Raw genomic sequence first — 23,072 nt, 5'->3', positions numbered from 1 at the left:
TTAGTCCTATTATATTTTAAAACACTAGATAAAGAATGTGGTCTCTGGATTTTCATGAATAAGAAGAGTCAATAATGATAGTACTTCCACAATACTGTTAACTACTATTATCAGTTGAGCAAAGCATGTTAACAATGAATATGGTAAATGTAATGCAACTCTAATACTATTCTCATTCTGGAAAATCCCTAAGAAACTTGATAAAGAATGAGTTATTTAAAACGTACAGGTTTATAATACAGTATTTCCACAAATTTACTATGTTAAGTGTGATATTATGGTCTGTACCACATAATAAAGTTAACACTTTGGTTTTTGGTTAAGAACAAAGCTGGACATTATATTTTGTGGTATGGCCAATCGAGGGCATAATGAATTCTAATTTACAAATAAGTTTAAAAAGTATGTAGTGAAGCTTTGATAATTGCATTCAAGTTAACAATGTAAAATGTTAAAGTACTTTTTTCTGTTAAATTTTAGAATTCAGAAATACTATGCCTACAGTCATTAAAATTAATGTTTCACTGATTTGTGTGAGTACTTCTTCCAAATACAGCCTTCAGTTTTTTATTTAAGTGTCAGAGTCAGTTAACTAAAAATCAGTCATATTTTTTTTCTTCTCAAATATTTGTTTTAAACAGAGAAAAACCTTGTTTTGTCGCTTGTTAAGTTTGTGGATTAAGTAGAAATTAAGAAATAGAACAATGATTTGTGTCATGTTTAGAAGATAAAGTTTTTATTACACATTTCTGCATTTGTTTCCTTTAAGGTTTTATACTTTATTAACAGCAACCTGAGGTTAACATTTTTTAAAAACATCATACAAGTTATTTTAAGATAATGGTCAGAAGTGATACAGTCAACTTCCTTAACACAATCAAAATGTTCTGTACATAAAACAACAGATAATGCTATACTTAAGCATGTAGTCAGTGCCATGGAACCTGTCCAGGACCAGTAATTTGTCCAAGTTTGTAGTAGGGGGTGGAAGAACAAACGGAAGCATTGGGTGCAGATGATTTATCTCCACCACCAGCTGATCCATCACCTTGTAAAGTAGACACAAGTTTCCAGTTGTCTAAGTAGTTTCCTGTTATCATAAATTTAGAATAGCTTTACACATGTCCAGGAGAAATGCAAATTTATCTTGATTTTAAAACAGTTTTATTGAAATGCAATTAACAGTTACCAAAGCACCATTTTTCAGCCATTAAAAATTAGACCCATAAGATTATATTTTATAATAATAAAATTAATTAATAGACAAACCATACAAGACAGTTAAAACATTTACTTTCAAAGGCAGGTTCAGAAAAAGCATCCATAGGTTTACATTTAATAATTTTGATGTCAGGAGTTTAAATGGCTAAAAACTGGATTAACTGAAGAATACTACAATGTTAATTATGGAATGTTGTTCTTATTACCTCTTTATACTTTAATTAGCAACTTAAATTCTATAAACTCAACAGATTCAATTAACCACTTTTCAATTAAACCCTTCATGAGGAAGTCTGGATAAAACTACTTTATTTATATAACCTCTAGAAGCCGCAAGTGATAGTCACTTGTTTCATTGTTGGTAAGCCTTTCTACTGTTTGCTCTATCATAAATGTTAATTGTAATAAAATGAGAACACATTTTCTCTGCTGTGATTGCATTTCTGATCACAAAACTCCACGTTAGTTCCAACTGTTGACTTTTTTTCCACATCAGTTTTATTTGCATCATGTCAAAAAATAAATGACGTGGTAGTCAATATACTGTTTCCCATACAAGTAACTCCCAAGTGTGATGTGTGTTCCAGCTCAAGAAATAAACATTTTATTTTTAGTTATGCTAAGCAGTTAAGTTTCTAATTTTTACATTTATTTATGATGGTTGGGATGTACACATGCATACATCAAATATTTTGACACATATTTAAGTCTTGTCCACTCTCACAAATTAGTGTCCATAAATAGAATTGAAATATGTTTCAAATATGAATTTTAGAATATACAAAATATGTCTGTAGAATAGAATGTCCCAAAATTTGTGACTTTCTAAACAGGCTAAAAATAAGTTTTAAAAAAATGTTTTGGAACACCAATCTATGTTCTCTGAGTACAAAACAATGCTGCTGCCTAACATTGTGCTTCAGGAAAACTAAATGAAACAACATCCTAAGATTTATATGTAGAAAACAACTATTTATACAGTTCAGTAATAAATCTCAAAAGTCTGATGGATCTAACAAATTTACTGTTATTGAAAAATGAAGAAAGGACGAGGTTGAAATATTATATATGGTTTGTTTTGGGAACTGCTGTAGCTCATTTATAATGTAAAGTGGAGAAATTGTAGTTCAGATGCATCACGTAATGAAAGTTACAACAAGAATGTTTTAATAACGTAAACTGCCAAGATTATTAACATACATTAGTAATTAAATTGTGAATATTATACTGTAAAAATCAACCTGTAAAACAGCTGGGACTCGTATTCATGATTTAATATTTTCCAACTCTTAAGAATAAATAAATAAATTAAAAGGGATGCATACATCAAGGCTGAAACTGGATTTTTTAACTCATAACGTAAAGTTAAAATATTTCTCTACCTACTGCTTAAAAAAATGTTATATCAAAATAACATTTACTAATATATTAAAAGAAATTATGGGGAAGAGAAATATTTATAAAGTTAATGTTCTTACATATTAACTTTTTTAAAAGAGGGCAAAATAGTTGGATTAGTTATTTTAGTTTGATTGCCAAGCTATTTAATTTCCATGTGCTAAGCAGTATTACATCATAATTTCCTTATTATGGAAATTCTTAAGTGTGATGTGATACTGTTCTGGAAGAAACTGAACTTTCTCACGAAGTTAACTAAGTATTATTGAAACTGTTAAAATAATCTGAGGTTGGTATAGGATTAAGCCTTGAATGTTAATGACAATGTATTTTCAACAAATGCACATAAAGCAGCAGTAAGAAGAAGGTACTATTTTAATAATAAATATTGTACTGATGTCATAACTTTGCCTGTCTGGAATTATAATTACCTTTCCATAATCTAATGCATCCATCATCTCCGGAGGATGCCAAGATTGTTCCAGTGATATTCCAGCTTACTCGCCAAACCTGTATGTTTAACATACCAGTTGAGTTTCAATAAAAGAGATTGGGAAATAAAACTAAAGATGAATCATAATTAATAACTAATGGTAACACCATTTTCACACCCACAACTCATGTTTCATTTCGGCAAAATATTTTATAAGTGTAAGTAATAAATAAAGCTTAAAAACTATTTCATACTTATTTTATGAACAATCTTATTTGTTTTTATATGAAACAGTCTTGATTTGTAGAATCCTAAAAATGTACAAACTAATATTAGTATTTCAATATTACACACATTAGGATTTCTAGAAAAAAAATCAAAATTCTTAATATAATTTAATTTTTCAGAATACTTAAATATGTACAATAATAAAACAAATTTAAATTCAAACATCATGTATTTAAAATTACTAATTATTTTGTATAAATTACAAAAGTAACATTTTAAAGGGTTTTTGTTGATATAAACGTACTCATAACTGTGTTAAAACTCCTTTCTTTAATTAAACCCCACTGAATCAAACTGCAGTTTCATCAATAATGTTACAGATAGCAATAAAAAAAATACATGCCAATAATTAGGAAATGTATCATCAGAGCAACTGCAAGAACTTACTTGAGAGTTATGGTCATTAAACTGACCAACTTGACGAATTTCAAACTTGGGACAACTAGTTTGGACAGCAGTTGAGGTCTGTTCTATACTGGAATTTTGAAACAATCATTATTTGGTGTCTGATAAAAACAGAAATATATAGTTCAATACTCAATGTAACAACTATAAGTTTAGTCTTTGTATACAAGACTTCAAATTACATCTCATTTTGAGAAAATCTCAAACCTCAATTTTAATTTAAAACCAACACTGACATTTAAATAAATCAACTCTCATTTTAATCATTCACTGTTTTCCTAATGTTTATAATTATTTATTAACTTCTGTTTTTGTTCTGTGTATTCTACAATGGAGTGTCTAGCAAGGAGAAAAGGACATTGTTGTTAAATATCCAAGTACATTAATTTTCAATATTATAATCTATACCTTATTATGTCACACCCTCTCCATTGTTTGTTGTTTTTTTCTCACTTTGAATAAGCTTTTAAAAACAAAAAGTTCACATACTTAAGGTTTTGATATTATGAGCAGAAGAATGTTTGTGTTACAGAACCATTCTCATTTGAAAGACCAAACACTTGGCCGCAAGATGTTACTTACTTAAGCGGCTTCAGTGAAATGATGCGCACATCTTTAGCTGCTGCTGCCAGAAGATGATAAGATCGGCCCAGGTTAGGAGCGAAAGCAATATCGTGCACACGATCTGTTACTGTCATGATACTTTCAACCTTTGCCCATCTTCTAGTGTTGTCATTATACTCATAAATAAAAATTTTCCCACCAGCTGAAGGATTAGCATCATCGCTCCCAACAGCTATCATGGGTGGATGAACTCTGTGAACAAAATGTTTATTTGTATAAAATACATTAAGACAAGTTTTCAACAGTTACCATGGGTGGATGAACTCTGTGAACAAAATGTTTATTTGTATAAAATACATTACGAAGACAAGTTTTCAACAGTTACCATGAGTGGATGAACTCAATGTAAATGTTTATAGAAATAAATATTTCGACGACAAGTTTTCAACAGTTACCATGAGTGCGTTAGCTCAATGTGTTTTATAGAAATAAATATTTCGTTCATAAAGACAAGTTTTCAACAGTTACCATGGGTGGATTAACTGTGAATAAAATATTTCTGTAAAATACATTGTAACAAGTTTTCAAGGCACTTGCATGAATTCTGATTAAAATATTTATTTCTGAAAAATACATTAAGATATCAAGTCTACATTAGTTATCATAGATGAATGAACTCTATACAAATAAAATTTCTATAAAATACATCATGACAAGTTTTCAACAGTTACTGTGGGTGAATGAACTTATGTTAATCGCAGATAGCCCTCATGTAGCTTTGCACAAAATTCAAAACAAACTTGTATTGATAGAAATCTTTCTTTTAGGAATTTAAATGATGAGAGATGCATGCTGTATCAACTTAGGCTAAGGAAATACAAAGCACCTGCAGTATAGAACTTAAAAATACGTGAAAAATGAGGATCCTCCCCAAAATAAAACAATCATAGATTTTATATTTTTCTTTGCAGTGTTTATTATCTCTCACAATATTCTGTGTAACAACACACATTCAAGATGAAACTTTGTAGAATGGATGGCAACTACCTGTTGTGGAGACAGAAGTGTAGAGGACAACGTTTCAGAAGTCTTCCGCCTTTCGCCTTCACTTGTGTCTTCACAACAGGCAGTTGCCATCCATTCTACAAAGTTTCATCACGAATACTCAGCCTAAATAATCTATCAAAGAACATGCATTCAAATCATCAACCTTTTTTCACTCTTTAAAAAAGTAATTGTAATGATAGTTTACAAGAAAAGCATTTGCAAAACCAAAATGTTTGTTAGTAAAATGTTTTGAACTCCTACATGGTGAATCAAATAATGAAAACGTTGCACTGCCACTGATAACAGTAATAGTTTTTATTTTTAAACTATCATAAATCCAATTAGAAATAATTAAATAGCCAGTTAGCCAATTTATTTACATACTTTGTTTAAACAGAATAAACTTAAAAATTTACTCAATAAATAAGGATTTATATTATAATATTTTGATGTCACCCACTGTGCACTAAACTTAAGTAAGCCTATATGATGTCTTCTTATCAAAGAAAATTTCTGTGACTTTCAAACAAACAAGATTTAACATGTAAATACTTTCATAAATAAATATGACTGAAAAAGCTATAGCGTAATTCCTAGCTCTGTTTATTCCTAAGTCTTCAAAACTTCAGAGTGAATGTTTTTTGGTCAATGTTACAGGAGATCTGACAAGAAACTTTCTTACAAAACCATGAAATACTGTTTAAACTATTTTATTTAGTCTAATGTGAAATTTCTAATCGTTGTTCTGTACAGTCACAGCTAAACTTTCTTTTGTTTCCAACGTTGCAATTATTTGGCCCGGCATGGCCGGGCGTGTTGAGGCGTGTGGCTCATAATCTGAGGGTCGCAGGTTTGCATCCCTGTCATGCCAAACATGCTCGCCCTTTAAGCCATAAGGGCGTTATAACGTGACGGTCAATCCCACTATTCGTTGGTAAAAGAGTAGCCCAAGCGTTGGCGGTTGGTGGTGATGACTAGCTGCCTTCCCTCTAGTCTTACACTACTAAATTAGAGATGGCTAGCACAGATAGCCCTAGAGCAGCTTTGTGCGAAATTCAAAAAAACAAACAAACAAACCAACATTGCATTCCATTAGCAAATGATGTTTGCAACTTGATGTTATGTTATACAAGGGGTAGCAACCAAGCCACATATAAAAACTAAGCAGAAAGAGACAAATGTAATGTTTGAAAATCGAGAAATACAAAGTATATCCAAGTGATGATAATTTGTTTTAGCAAATTTAAAGCTATTCTTTACAACAGATGGGGAAAAACAAGACAAGTGAATTGTTTACAGACATGACTACTCAAAAGTTGTGCAGAGGTAAACATTTAGAACTGTTTTTCTTCATAAATTACATGAGGTATATAATACGAAATGACAAAATATTAAATCCAACACATTTTTGAGTTAAAATGTGTTAATTAGAATTTATCAACATACAAAACTGAATTAAAAGCTTAAAAAAAACCTTTTCAGAGTTTCTTCTCGCTCTACATAGGTCTTTTTCACATTTACTGTCATAGGTGCAGCTAATTATCTAGTGCACCATCAACTTATGAAGTAGCCCCACACTGCCAAAGAAATATATAATAATGATTTTTCTTGTAATAATCATCTGGTGTTTGTGTTCTAAAACGTAGAATAAAAGTGAAGTCGTAAGGTTTAATTTATATTTCCTTTAAGTGTGCAAAAACCTTTACAATGTCCTTAGTACATTAAATAAAGATTGTAGTATGGTGAAATATAAATCCATATCATACCTGTCCTTAGTACATTAAATAAAGATTGTAGTATGGTGAAATATAAATCCATATCATACCTGTCCTTAGTACATTAAATAAAGATTGTAGTATGGTGAAATATAAATCCATATCATACCTGTCCTTAGTACATTAAATAAAGATTGTAGTATGGTGAAATATAAATCCATATCATACCTGGATGGGTTCCATGCAAGACAACTACAACTAAGTTTACAGGATATTTCATTCTGCAATGACCACTGACTCAAATTCATTACATCAGGAGCTTCATAGATTCGGACTATCCCATCACTCGAACAAGTAGCAAGCTGAAGGCCTAAATGCTTTGGGGCAAACTTTATGTCTGTAACCGAGGTTCGACTGTCTACTAGACTAGTTCTTTTCACCCAGTGCGACTGACTGCGTTCTCCACCACTGTTATCTACCACTTAGAAAAAACATTTTCCTGACAATAGATTGCAAGAAGTCAAACACGTATATGTAATTAATAAGCAAAAATATAAAAGATACTCTATGACAGCACTTAGCAAAAGTCAGTAGTATATATCTTGCATATAAATAAATATCAAATACTAACTTAATGCCCATTGTAATAAAATATATTTTCATGATACTGAGGATGCACAAAAAAGCAACCTGATATCAAAACATTTAAAGATGAGGGGCATATTTGTCCAACTATACTGTTCCATTCACTATGCTACACAAACTCAAAACTAGCTCATATCATTAAAATATTAATCAAGCCTTTCTTAAACTCCCTTGAATTTAGTGTCTCCACCACAAATGAAGGCAACACTTCCCAAAAGCCAACTAACCTATTAGCAAAATAAAAGTTATTTGAAGACAACTCCTACTCCAACAAAATTTGTGAGTGTCCAAAAGTCCTTCCAGTCTTACCATCAAGTGTGAAAAGATGTGATACGTTGGCAGTATCCTATAAAGATGTGATACGTTATCCTATAAAGATGTGATACGTTATCCTATAAAGGTGTGATACGTTGGCAGTATCCTATAAAGGTGTGATACGTTGGCAGTATCCTATAAAGATGTGATACGTTATCCTATAAAGATGTAATACGTTATCCTATAAAGATGTGATACGTTGGCAGTATCCTATAAAGATGTGATACGTTATCCTATAAAGATGTGATACGTTATCCTATAAAGGTGTGATACGTTGACAGTATCCTATAAAGATGTGATACGTTATCCTATAAAGATGTGATACGTTATCCTATAAAGGTGTGATACGTTGGCAGTATCCTATAAAGGTGTGATACGTTGGCAGTATCCTATAAAGATGTGATACGTTATCCTATAAAGATGTAATACGTTATCCTATAAAGATGTGATACGTTATCCTATAAAGATGTGATACGTTGGCAGTATCAATTCCTATTAAAACCTTAAACACCTCAAATTTCCAACTTTTTTTTTTTTTAAGAGAAAACAATTTTAGCGATATTCACCTGTTCACGTAAGACAACCCTTCCAACCCAAATATTATCCTTGTAGCTCTTTCTGGGGCCACTTTTCAACAATTCAGTGTCCAAGACTGAACATAGTCCAAATGGGGCCTAATCAGTAATGTACAGAATGAAATAATAACTTTTTTAGACTTCCACTCAATACTTCTACAGATATAATCCAGAATCTTATTTACCCTACCACTAAGAACAACACACTGCATGGGTATCTTAAGAGATTAATGAACCAGAACAGGATCCTTTTCTTTCATAAAACTGTTATTGTCATTCCCATAAATACTTAAAATTACAACTATGATAATTCACACTTGTTACACCTTGGATTTATTATAATTAAATGTCATTTATTTGACAAGTCACTTAATACTTTTATACAGTGGCAAAATTCTTAGTCAACACAACACAATGACATCGGCAAATTTAAGTAATTCATTGGCCATTTCTTCATCTTTCACAATGAGCAAATAAAGAGCAAATACCCTAATAAGCCCTCAGATATACCACTTGAAACATTAATCCATTCTTAAAAACCTTCTACTTTCTTCCATCTGGCCACTTTCTATCAAACAAGCTAACTTATCCTTCTCACCTGAAGTGAATCTTTTTAACAACCATTTTTGTGGTATTTTGCCAGAAGCTTTCTAATAATCCAAATACACCAAATCCACACCTTTACCCTCATCAACAAAAATAGTAACATTTTCAAAGCGTGTTACTGGTGCCTTAAGTGAAGGTCAAGCTACAGATAATCAATACGAGCACTTCAGTGGGTCAATGTGACATGATAGATTAACAATAGCAGTAATATTTAATTATTTTACATGTGACTACAGGTGTAATACTGTTGATGATAATGTTTCCTTGTGTCATACCAACACCAACATTAGCCTTAAATGATAGGTTAGTGGCAATGTTAAAGCCACTTTAGTTTGACTTTTTCCAAGTTTCAAAGTAAACAGTAAGTATATTAGGAATAGCTTCTCAGATAATAAATTTATTTTATTACACAAAACATCTGAACTGGTTAAAACTTGTGAACTTCTAGTTTTGTTGCATAATTTTTATGAAGGAAAAATTGTAAGCTACCCAATTATGACAAGAAAGAAAAGAACTTGCAGTCAAATAGAACTAGATTAAATGCATGTTGATGCACTGCCATGGCCTATGTGATTTCCAAAAAAATTTTTTGAAGTAATTACCACACTATACAGTCTGCTCAATAGCAGTCAAGGATTTTAATGAAATTATATGATATAGTCATGTATATCTAAGAGTTTTTGTTAGGTTGTTTACAAAAGAAAACTAAAAGTTTGAGGAAGTGAAAACAAAATTAGTTTGATACTGGGGATAAAAAACAAAAACAAAAAACAGTTCCACTACATTAATAATGGGTATTTACTGCACAATTAACTATAGCAACTTACCCTTACCTTTATTACTGAGGTCAATACACACCCTATCATATCTTTAAACAAATTTTCTACACCAAATTACTTTTGAGTAGAACATGGTGATTAGTATTTACTAATTAATTAATTAATGTAACTGATTAATGAATAAATACAATGCTCCTCAAAACCATGGTACATACAAGCAAATCAAAGGCTTGCAGACTGTTGCATTCCTTCTATCCAGCTGTTACTGTAATAACCAAAAACAGTAACAATAAGAAATTTTTGATGAATTGGGTATTTTCATGACAAGAAATATAAATGGAGCTTTAACTACAATAATTAGAACAATACAATAGTAATAACCAGAAACACTAATTCTGATTCATTGATTTAATTGTAATTTCAATTAATTAATCAGTTCATATGATACTAATCAATTACTCTAGGTCCCAAAGTGCTCACTATAAAAAACAAAATGCCATCCTCTTACCATTCAATAGCCAATTGCAATCCATTAAAAAACTCAAACCTACTATGTCCAATTCAACCAAAATTCTGCTAGAAATATACCATATGCTTTTAAATAATGAAAGCAATTATACAGACTAATGAAGTACTCCAAAAACAAATGATGGTGTTAAACAGAATTTAATCAGAGGTTACAAAAGCCTCAGCATACTTTAAATGATTGTGATGGAGGAACAGGCTTAAACCACAATTATTCATGTGGTGTTTGACCTATAGTCATTCAATATTAAGTTTATTGAGTGAACTATTTGATTTGTGTTTTTATTGGAACCAAATTTTCTGTTAGATTCCTGGTGGTTAGGAATGAATAGATAGAAACAGGACTGATGAAGTAAGTTCCTCAATATTACACAACACATGATCTGCTTCAGGTATTAAAATATTTACTTTTTTGATCACTTTAAACATTAATCCTCAAGCTACAGAGCTTTTGGCCACTAACATACATTTGGCCATCTTCTACACTGACCAAGAGAAAAGACTTAATGATATGAGATTGTCATAAGAGGTGAGGCTAAAATCTCTTTAAACTGTTTCATCTGGAAAAAAGAATGGTTAGAAAGGATCTGACTGAGGTGTTTAAAATTGTAAATGGAGTTGATAATGTTGATGATTTATATTTTTTTCATACTTTACAGTGAGAATAATAGGATTAGTGGACACAAAAATAAATTTTGGCAGGGTAGGAATAATCTTCAGTTGAGACAGTTTCATTTTTCTAATAGGGCAGATGGTCTTTGAAACAGGTTGCCTCCAGATGTTGTAGAAGCAGTAAATGTAAATGAATTTGAGAAACAACTTGGTAAGTATATGAATGATAGGGGCTGGCTTTAAAGTTTGTTTTGAAGTTTATTTAGTTTAGAGTGTGGAACAGCCAAGATGGACCAATAGGTCTCATTTTCCCAGAATGTAGTTATGAATAGCACCAGGTAAAAGTACATTGACCATTATTGATAAATGTGTGACACTGAGTGTTTATAAGTTATATTATTTTTTCACTATTAGCTTTATTTGTCATGAAAGGAAACTGAATGTAATCCTAAAACATAACCACTGTATACAACGTGTTGTGTGTATTCAGGATAACTTAATACAAAGAAATAAACATCTTTGTCATGTAGCTACAAGTAAATACACCTATTTTCACTTTTTCATTTGCATTATGAACCACTTATGCTACACTTCTACAATATAACATTAAATGCAAATAAAATATGTTTACGTTACATACTGTAGCACCTGGTCTAGACCAGTGGTTCCCAACTGATGCCCAAAGAATAGTTGATAAAAATGTGTTTTACGACGACAACTGAAGTTTTTTGTTCCTCCATGTAACGTAAAACTACTTTAAAAAATTACTATTGTATCAAGCAGTCCATGAAATTTTTGGGGTCAGAACTAGTTGGTTCTAGGTTGGAAAAAAAATTGGGAACCACTATTCTAGATTGCACTGCCTTACCTTTGTTATTGTTCATGATGTCAAAAAAATATCTAGATTCAGGAAGTCTTAATATAAAACAATAAAAACCCTGTTACATGAGCACTTTTAAAAGGTGGACTTTTTTTCTTTAAGGGCACACTAGGAATGGTGGTGTAACTGAATGATAGATAGAGTTGAGTAACATTATGAAGGTCACCTGGGCTTCCAGAAATTGTTTTTGGATATTTTTCAGTGAAATATTGCAAGTGTCTCATTTTAAATTTAGCACAAGCAGAAACAAGAGCATTACGCAAAAAGGTATTTGAGATGTTCTAATTTAGAATTTTTCATGGTAAAGTTGTTCTTGATAAATGGAAGTAACAACTTAAGAGACTAATAACGTGCAATCCCATGTTAGATACAGTATGTCTGATCAGAATACCTGTTTTATGTAGCTTAGGCAGGCCATACATACTACTACTGTATGATCCAACAGGTCTAATCTAGTTGTATACTTCATCAGACATAACATTATCTTTATTTAGTTTCAACGAGAGACTTTGAAGTTCTTCTCTATTGGGTGACATCTTCATACAACACGTTAAACTTGCTGAAGTCATTAAAGATGGTAAAGATTTTAACATGTTAGTCTTGTTTATAGACAATCATAAATATTTTTGTCCAGACTTAAGAAGACTAAATTATCAAAAATTTAATCCTTAAATGGCCACCATCATTAACTGGTACTGCCCTGCTACCTACAACATTCCTGCTGTTTAAGGGTTAAGGTTTTCAAGACTGTTGCTTCATATTTATTTCTCTTTTTGTTCTACAGTGTGAATTCTCAATGTTTACCCCCACTCTTTCTAATACTTAATTATTTATGATACCTAACCAGACTCATTTCTGGTGCAACATGGTTGAAAACAAGAGTGTTATGTAAAAATGTGTTAGAGATGTTTTGCTTTATAAATGGCCAAGAAGGTAAAATAAGTTTGGTTTCAATTTCACACAAAGCTACACAAGGGCTATCTGTGCTAGCCTTCCATAATTTAGTAGTGTAAGACAAGAGGGAAGGAAGCTAGTCATCACCACCCATTGCCAACTCTTGGGCTACTCTTTTACCAATGAATAGTGGGATTGACTGACACATTATAAAGCTCTCACTGCTGGTTCAAATCCCCATCATACCAAACAGCTAGATCCCAGTATGAAACACACTAACACCAGAACATTAAAAAATATTCAAGAACACTTCCTGGAAGCCTAGGTAGCCTTTATGACACTACTTAACTACCTTTATATATCATGCATTTCAGATACACCACAATTCCCAGTTGTCCCTGAAAAAAGAAATGTCCACTTTTTGAAAGCATTTGGGTTATAGGGTTTTTATCATTTCATATTAAGACATTTGTTGTGTTACACTTATACAGCAGTAAGGAAATTTTGATGAATTAGACATTTAATGGTATATAGTTTATAGTAGTGTACATAGCACTCTAATAATGAACATACTATGAACATTTTTTCATGCTTTTAGCCAGAACTTGCATATACCAGACTGAGATAACACATACATATACTAACTTACAAATACATATCAGCTTATCTACAATCTAATTTACCGTTAACACTTCAATTGATACACTAAACTCTTTAACTATTTTATTTGTTTTTAATCTGCTATTGTTATAAAATTGTCACTATTATCGTAGAGTTTATAAAACATGTGTAACTTTCTTGCCATCACAAATACATTGCTCATCTGAATTTCTTCTTACACATATTTCTTTGGCAATATTTTACTCGCTTATGTTTGTTCAAATATAATATTAGTAGGCTTACTGTACTTTTAAAAACTATATTCTTTATTCAGTACCTTAGAGTTATTTACCATAAGAGCATATAACAGTATTTAACCATATCTGTTTGTTGTTAAAGTGTACCTTTCTCACGATCTAACAATACTTAAACACAACTAAATCTTAGATTTTTTAACTCTATATTTACTTTTAAAATTATGAAAATGAAAACATCCAACACCACAGTTTCATATCCACATTATAAAAATATATGACAAGTGAATTCCAACTTTGTTCAGCATTCAACAAGTTTTTCTCACCTAGTTCTTCCCAGACAGATGCAGTCCTATCAAAAGAGCAGGTTGCAATAACCTGACCAAACTCAGGGTTAGCCCAAGTCACTTTCCACACTGAGCCACTGTGGGTCTACAAAACATATTAATTAATATATATATTCATTACTTCTTTTATGTTGTTATTTATGTATTCAGCTAATGATGCAGGCCTAGAACTGATTACCATTATTAAATGGTTTACCAGTCTTTAAAAATGCATTCAACTAAAGCTATATTATAAAACATAGTATACATAATAATATAGTTTTATTTTACTGTAATATAGGAATCTCCATGAATTTCATTCAAATCTTTGATCAAACAACTTTCTTTAGTTTCTTTAATTACATAAACTGAAAAATCAATTTATTCTCTTTCACTTTGAAAATTATTTTAAAAGTAACAAAAACAGAAAAAGAAAGTTTCTAAACTATCTTAATGTATAAATATTTTGACCATTTGAAGATGGTATTATCAGATGGATCACAAGAGTGACTGTGTAACTAGATTTTGCTACACAAAGTGCAGGTGAATGTAAGTTTAGATGAGTTTAAGAGACATTTTATTTGTAAAGTTTTATTTTGTACAAACATGCCTTTAACAAGACATGAATTAGAACCTGTGACAAACAATACTCATGAGTCACGATACTTCTCACCAGAACGGGTTGATTAGTGGCATTTACCAATGGATCAATCAACAGGTTCTCTGATCTTTTAGTGCAGGTTGTACCATATTGTTGTCTAAAAATTCAAAAGTTGAAACAATGATATATTCTCTAGATGGTTAGCTCAGTCAGGTTATAATCCAAAAATTTTAAAGATTATATTATTATTTCTAGAAATGTGATCAGCATGAAGAGTAAAACAGTTCAAAACCAACAATGACTATTTGGAAAAAATAATAATATTGGCAAACAGGATGTCAATTTCCAAAACTGAAACAAAAATGATTACTTGTACAGTTGTACTACTTGCATTTTCACTTAGATATCAAGTGATAATCAAGAGAATTATAACTTCAAGACAAAGAAAAGTCAATTAGCCAACAAGTCTGTTGTAACTGCCCTCCCCCAGATCCTACCTACTTATATAACATAAAAAACACAGTTACAAATTAGAAATAATGCACTTTACTTAACACATAAGTGTGTGTGTTTTCATAGAGCAAAGCCACATCAGACTATCTGCTGCGTCCACCGATGATAACTGAACCCTGATTTTAGAGCTATAAATCCGTAGACTTACTGCTGTGCTAGCAGTGGACTAACACAAAAATAACCACAGAGTTTGCACTGAATGTTTTCAACCAATCACTTATCATCTACTCAGAGGGTTCAAAATTAATTACATCAAATGATAACATTAGTATCTTAGCAATAAGAAACACAGGGCAAACAAGTTTAGTAACAATGGTAATCAAACCAAAGTCCTTTAAATCACAAGGATTCTATCATGCTAGCTTACTAGCAGACCAAAGTTTGACCCCACCTTCAAGATCAAACTAGTTTTATACTAATTTTCCATGAAAGCTGAATATTTTTTTCAGTGTAAAAAAATTCAAGGTAATCATAATAGACTAAATTTTTAACCTTTACAACTTAATGTGTGCTCTTTGTAAAGAAACCCAAGTTTCAACACTACGGTTTAAATAAAATCATTTACAAGCTTTTGTTAATATTAAATTTTCTGTCTCATCTTTTAACAAAAAACAAACAAATTTTTAATATTTTAAAGCTTTGTGTTTAACAGAAACCTTCAAACAACAAATTATTTAGTTTAAGTAGTTATTTAGCTAACATTTCAATGTGATACACTTTTTAATCATTTGTTTAGTTATACTGCACTTTCTTTGTTATTATGAAAACAAAAGCTGTTATAAAATGGTTATAAGGTAACTACACATGAAACATTAATAAACTTACACAAACCTACCTGGAATCAGAAATCTTGGTGGAGTATGTATATAATTTTTATAAAAGCATGATAAAAAGTCCTATATTTAGAATCAACTTACATTTATCTGAATGTGATGTAATTTCATAATTTTAATTTGTATCTCAAACATACATACTTTCCAGCTAGCTGTACAATGCCATTGTCCATCTTCCCCAACATCCCAGATCTTAAAACAGAAAATAACCACATAAGCCAGATAAAACATACAAGTTCAAGGTACACGTTTGATATGTGAAAATGTTCCTCATAGTACAAAATGTTTAAGTAAATTTACTAATTAAAATTTAAGAGCACACTAAACAAAATGACACATGTTCAAAAAAGAAGAAAAAAACAACATAAGAAGATATTATGTTTCTAAATTTACTGATGATTACAAAATCCTAGGAAGCATCAATGCTGTTGTGGATGCCCATACCACCTACAAAGAATTGTGAAACTCCTAGTAAATAACCAGAAAATGAAGGGTACGTTATAGTTATAAATTTAAGGTGCTAATATTTGGAATGGTGCTTTGACATTAAAGGAACATGTATTACTTGAAATAACATGTATTTAGATGTAATTAAAATAACAGAACTTACAACATGCAAATTATAGTTGTTTTTTTATAGGTAAAACAAGTTGTATTTTTAAAAACTGATTTTAATTTAAAAATCATCTTTTTTCTTCTGTAAACCAAGCTTCAATTTAGATGTGGTTATTAACCAAATTTTAAACATCTCCACTCATTGTTTGAGAATGATAAAAAGTATGGATAAAAGTTTTCATTCTATAAATGAGCAAAGACGTTAATGCAGTCTAACATTTACGGTTCCTGTGAACAACTTTGGTCTTCTCACTACATAAAGAATATTATGATATTGGAAAGAGAACATAAATGGGCTATATTTATATGCTAGAATAACATTTAAAGGAATGCTCAGCTTTGAATTTGTTTCCAATTTCATTCTCTTCACTTTTAGGATTGTTCTACCCTTTCCTTAGACAATGGAAATAAAATTCAGCATGTTTTTTTCTTAACAACGTAACATAAAATTAAAACAAAACTATGCTGTAAGTTCTTGAAACTAAAAACATGGTATGATAAAATCAATGCTCAGCAAGGATGAATTTGTTGAGATATATGGTGTGTCACTTTATTTGTACTTGCATTTTTACGTAGCACAAAAAACACCAAGAGTAAATACCAAAGGAGAAAAAAATGGAAAGGCTTCAAGGGCTATTTCACACTTTTGTGGTGAAAGAAAGTTCATTTCTCTTTTTGTTTCTCAGTGTAACATTATATTAATCTTAACTGTATATCTTTGTAACTGAATATGTATAGTTATTTGTCATTTTTAGGCTACGTTACAAACCTAAATTACTTCTAAAAGTGCAGGTTAGAACGATAATTTCCCAAGATTTTGTTTATCAGGCATTTCTAGCTTGATAACAATAGTATTAAGCAATACATAGTTTCAGATAACCCATATTATAATTCAAAAATTAGGCCATACAATTCTTAAATAATTATTATACAGAATTATTAAAATATTTGGCATTATAAGACCTGCTGTTCGTACTTCTGTCTATACACAGCGTAAAGAAACTTTGACCTTTTCTGTGTGTCTGAAGACTTACTTTTACACTCTGGTCACTTGAACAAGTGGCCAGTCTTCTTCCATAAAAATCGTAAGCAACATCGTGAATAAGATCTTTGTGGTCTGCATGAATACTTCTAGCAACAAACATGTTTAACTATTTATTTTTCTTGCAGGTTTAAGATAACATCACTTACACTAAAAACGATTATTGTGATAAATGGTTAACTACCATGTAACTGGGGTGTCTTAACTTTCACGTTTATCGACGCCAAAACTTTGCTCTCAGAAACACTCGAAAATTGTAATGTTGTGTTTTAACCAATCAAATATTTTCTTACATTTCTCAATATGCCTATTTATTTACCACAAGTTCAACTAGTACTGCGTTCTCAATAAAATTCGAATGGTATATTCAGGCTATTTTAAATTTTACAATTTTGAAGAAACAGACAGAGAGAATGCAGAATGGCTAGCATGTACAGTATAATAGATTTTTTCTTGTAAAGTTAACTATTATTACATTTCTCTGTTAGTAGTGGTAGACTCAAACCGCTGGTTAAACACAACATTCTACTTAACCCAATAAATGAAATAGGAATACTGTAGTGTCTAATCATCTAATGATGACACTTTAGTGGCTGTGATAATTGTATTGGAGTTACTGCATCTTATCAAGAAATGTTTATCATATCAAATGAATTTAATAAAATTGAACAAATTTGTAAGTAACTGATTTTCGGCGTAGTATTTCCTACTCTTACTCTTTTAGTTTGGTTTGGTTTTGAATTTCGCGCAAAGCTAATCGAGGGCTATCTGCGCTAGCCGTCCTTAATTTAGCAGTGTAAGGCTAGATTGAAGGCAGCTACTCATCACCACCCACCGCCAACTCTTGGGCTACTCTTTTACCAACGAATAGTGTGATTGACCGTCACATTATAACACCCCACAGCTGAAGGGGCGAACATGTTCGGTGTGACGGGGATTCTAACCCGCGACCCTCAGATTACGAGTCGAATGCCTTAACCACCTAGCCGTGCTGGGCCCTCTTTAAATTAATATGTAAAATTAAAAACAAACAAAAAACAAAAACTGTACATATTGGATATCTATACCTAAGCCACCAAGTTGTTCTAACTAGTTACTAAATGAACTAAGTCATTCGATTAGAATACAACGTGTACTTTCTCATGAAAAAGATTTCTGTGAAGTGGAGCATAATGTATAGAAGTGCGAAATTATTTTTCCATTAAAAAGTCAGGTGTTGCCTCAAGGACACATCTCTTATTTTGAAGGTGGAGTGGCCATCAATTACGTGTGTATAGGCTGCATTCTGAAAAGAATGCTGTTGTTCTTTTTAATATATAATGTCATGTTTAACTTTCTTTATTTGGAACACGGTTATAGATAGAGATATGATTAAACTTTGTTACAGATAGAGATGATTATATTTAAATGCTCTATTGAACATACCATAAATGATTTTTCTTTCCTTCGATTGCTTTTGAATGTTTGGAATAAATGTTGCTTAACTGTGTTTAACTTGTGTCCAGTTTCTTTCTCTTCTTCAGATGCATCCAAGGTTAAAAATCAAATTTTGTAAAACTTTTGTGGCGCGCTTTTTGTTATTATACAGTTCGTACCCCACTATTCACGAGAAACCTGTAAAAGGGAGGATTCCTTAGAGTAGTTAGGAAGAATTGTTTGGATTTTACATTGTTGTCTGTTGTTTTTTCTTAATAAGTGTATTTGCATTTGCTCTTCTGAACTCTAGTGTTATTGAGTTGAAGATTTGCATCTGAGGAAATGATATTTTTTATTAGATAAAATATTTGTAACTAGGACGAGGAGTTAGATGTTGAGGAACAACAGTTCCTAAAGAGAAAGAATTGTCATGTCTACAAGAAGTTTTCTTCCATGGAATTGTCAAAAGATATCTTAAAAATAAGAGAATTATTGTTATAGAATGGCCAAATCAATCACCTGATATAATTCCAATTGAAAATTTACGGGCTGAGTTAAACCGATTATCGGAAGAACTAGACCATTTTTTGAAACGTTTCGGGTAGGTAACAACTTAAAACAGCTCGACTCGTCCTTAGATTAAGCATTCTAGTTCTGTATTCCATTGATCATTTGAACAAGACACAAAATGAAGACTGAGACACAATCATGTTTGAGTTGCATTGTCAGTTTGATCCAGAAGATATTTTAATGATCCATATAGCCAAATTCATGGCTTAGAAAAGGAGTACAGCCGAAAGTCTTGCTACTTAGACAAATAATATACATAATATATACAGTGAAGCTTACCCTGCAATGTATACGTTTTTTGAGAGACTTCCTGGTCAGACAATCACCTGAACGTATCAGATATTTCATCCTAACAGAGATAGTTTCCGTTATCATAAGGCATGGGAGGCATGAATTGGCAGCTTTAAGTCATTCTTTAGAAAGAAAGAAGCCTGTAACAACAGCTGCTGTGGCTACACCTGGTATGGAACATCTTACTCCCCAATGCTAAACTTTAGCTATGTCGAAATTTAACTATTCATGTAATACCCACACAGTGCAATGCAACTACAGTGATTTTCAGTAAAAAAGTAGGGTTATTCCAGTCCTTACATGGCTTACATATTTCAGCCTATGCTGAGGATTTCTCCACCTAGATGTTGTCTGATATAGACAAAGTAAAACTTGTGCTTTTCTTTGTGGTATGTTGAATCACTCCTGAGTAAACTGTCCATCCTTTGCCAAGAAGTAAAGACAATTATTGGTTCTATTCAACTTGTTGAGCCGCCATTTTGAATAGAACCAATAACAAACAATGAATGCTGCTACTGAAGCTTTGGAAAACAACAGAGCCCAAGTGAGGCCTAGCCATCAACTTGAGTGAGCACGACACACTGTTTTAACTAAAGAGTTTGGTGGTCAGCCTAGCTATCTCAAATGAAACCATCACTCTAGTCAGTGAAAACAGAATAAACATAAGTAGAGATGTAGATCTTAGAAAGCTGCTAACATAACAAAAATTGTCATTTCTGATCTGAAATATGGCATTTGCATGTTTAGTATGAAGTATCGTGAAAATTGTCCGCTAGTTTTGAGTGTAAAGCTAATGTTCCATTGAAGAGTTATCTGATGTCAATCAGTTCAAGCTCATAAACAGTTAGTTGCATATGTGTATGTGGTGGAGGGGATAACAGTACATTCGTATATACAAGTGATGTTTTGTGAATTCTTAAAGATGAAGTCTGTTGCATTAGTAACGTATAACGTAGCTGTAGAAATAATACATAAAATGAACTTTTCCTGCTCAGAAAGCACGCAGTATAAGCTCAGGCAACGGTCTGTCCTAGGAGGAAAGAAGTTCAAATACAGTTTTGTAATTACAGATATTCAACTATCAAGATCTATGCTTGCATGATCACATATATGTGGTAAGCACAATGGAAGTAGCTCAGGATAGTAGTAGTCCTTGGGTTGTGTTATTTGCACCACAACTAAAAGCAAGTATGTGAGTACCATAACATTTGAGGTTGTTGGTTGAGAATAATGTAAATAATATAAAACCAATGCACCAAAAGCAGTTAAGTGACTTGTTGGTTGAGTATATCAATGTATTTGACCAGATTAACCAACTGAGTCAAATAACAGTAATTCACATCAAGACATATATATATGACATGCGTCTAATAAAGTAATTTCCATTATTGCTGCTCTGGAGTGCTGAAATAAAGTGGATGATGAAAGATGGAGTCATACAACATTTAAAGAATTCTTGATCATTTCTAGTAGTTATTAACAGAAAGAAGGAAAATATATCAAAATGCTATGTTTATTTTAAACAAGTGAATGCAGTAACTTTATTTAATTCATTTATTTCTGCAAACAGATAAAGATCTAGACACTTTTGAGATTTTCTGTTGGTTCAACATTTATGTCACCTGGACAGTGTCGAATTAAGCTGAGACTGCTTTTAGTACAACAGATGACTTACATGAGTTTTACATCACGCCATTTAGTCTGTGCAATACACCTGCCACTTTTGAGAGTCTAATGGAGTTTACGTAGAAGGGTCTGCAATAGGAGAAAATGTTTGTTTAATAATGACAATATTCAAGTATGTTGCTGAAAGCCTGAGAATGGCATTCAAGTAGATAAGTAAAGTAGGGTTGAAACTGAAACCAGGATATGGAGTCTCTACAGACCCTGTTAAGATAGCAGCGGAGCAGCAACTGACTAGCTTCAAGCTGTTTCCAAGTGAGAGCTTTGCAGTTTCCTCTGTTTGCATCGTATTACTGATTGTTTTTGACCAGTTTCTCCAAAATATCAGCTCCAATGTTTCTTCTTACAAAAGGTTTCTTTGGTAAATGCTCCAGTTCTGGAATATAAATAGAAAACAGTAAATTTCTATTGGATGCTAATGTCAGAAGTAATGGGATTAGAACATAATTATTACAGTTGCAAGATGAGGTATAATGTGTAATTTTATATGTCATCTATGACATTTTAACACAGATAGTGTTTGTTTGATGTAGGAATAACTACTAGCAGATGAGGTCTTAATAAAATGCTCTCATCACTACTTGGGTGGTTAAAAGTTTAATGTCTGAGTGGACATGCTTCACTTAAATGGTTGAAGATATGATAGCACATAAGAAAATAACATTATAAGAATATTACTTTGTCAGAGAGCATTGCCTGAAAAGACTGTCTCACTGTGAGTTGAGACTCTCTCTCTCTGTTAATTAACTTAATATTATTATCCTGAACACTGTGTAGAATTTAGATAATTCCAACCATAGTAACCTCAAGTCATGCAATATGAGATTCCATTAGTGGGTGGATGCAGTGATTAATTCTACAACAGATCTGGAAAAAGCAACTGAAGGATCCAAATATAGCCTGAGCATTCTTTGTTGTGCAACAAAGTAAAGCCCGGTATTACAGATAGAGAAGTTTAACACAAATACACATAATCTGGGACACTTGTATTATCATTTAAAGTGCAGGAAGATATGTTGTATTATTGAAATAAACCACTGAGCCGTGGTTCTAAAACTATGCTACTTAATAACCATGGTTCTAAGGCTTTGATTATTCACAACTAGATTCACGGTGCTTACGTAAATAAAGTAGGATGTGACCTGCTGAGCTGGATGAGGAAATGCTAGAGTTAGAAGAAAGAAACCCCAAACAGTTTACTTCCCTGTTGATATGTGTGATTCTAAACGACCATTACGAGCTGGATCTAGTATGTGCAATGAGTGTCTAGTACATCAACAGTTTGCACAACTGAAATTGGTACCTAAGAACTCGAAAACGTAGTTGAAAGGGAATTATAATTCTTATTTTTCGTAATATAAAGTGGTGTTCCCAATAAAATGTATGTACTATATTGTCTGTTTTACAACTGATTATCAAAGGTTAA

General features: G+C 31.8%; 1 protein-coding gene across 2 annotated transcripts; it reads right to left on the bottom strand.

Moving 5' to 3' along the window:
* Nucleotides 1-719: 719 nt before the first annotated feature.
* Nup44A (nuclear pore complex protein Nup44A) lies at nt 720-17,921 on the bottom strand. Of its 2 annotated transcripts, none has more exons than XM_076502304.1 (8): nt 17,679-17,921; nt 16,171-16,221; nt 14,083-14,188; nt 7,300-7,552; nt 4,328-4,561; nt 3,728-3,815; nt 3,051-3,129; nt 720-1,090 (listed from the first exon to the last, which is right to left on the bottom strand). In XM_076502304.1, the coding sequence occupies exons 1-8, from the start codon at nt 17,787-17,789 to the stop codon at nt 930-932; spliced, it is 1,083 nt and encodes a 360-aa protein (XP_076358419.1). In that variant the 5' UTR covers nt 17,790-17,921; the 3' UTR covers nt 720-929. The 2 variants fall into 2 exon arrangements, with proteins under 2 accessions (XP_076358419.1, XP_076358420.1); XM_076502305.1 differs by having other exon boundaries at nt 7,300-7,546.
* Between the last annotated feature and the right edge of the window lie 5,151 nt (nt 17,922-23,072).

Source organism: Tachypleus tridentatus, chromosome 5 (genome assembly GCF_004210375.1).
Source record: "Tachypleus tridentatus isolate NWPU-2018 chromosome 5, ASM421037v1, whole genome shotgun sequence".
Taxonomy (NCBI): Eukaryota; Metazoa; Arthropoda; class Merostomata; order Xiphosura; family Limulidae; genus Tachypleus; species Tachypleus tridentatus.
Note: the sequence above shows the minus strand (reverse complement) of the source record. Positions and strands in the feature narration are given on the sequence as shown.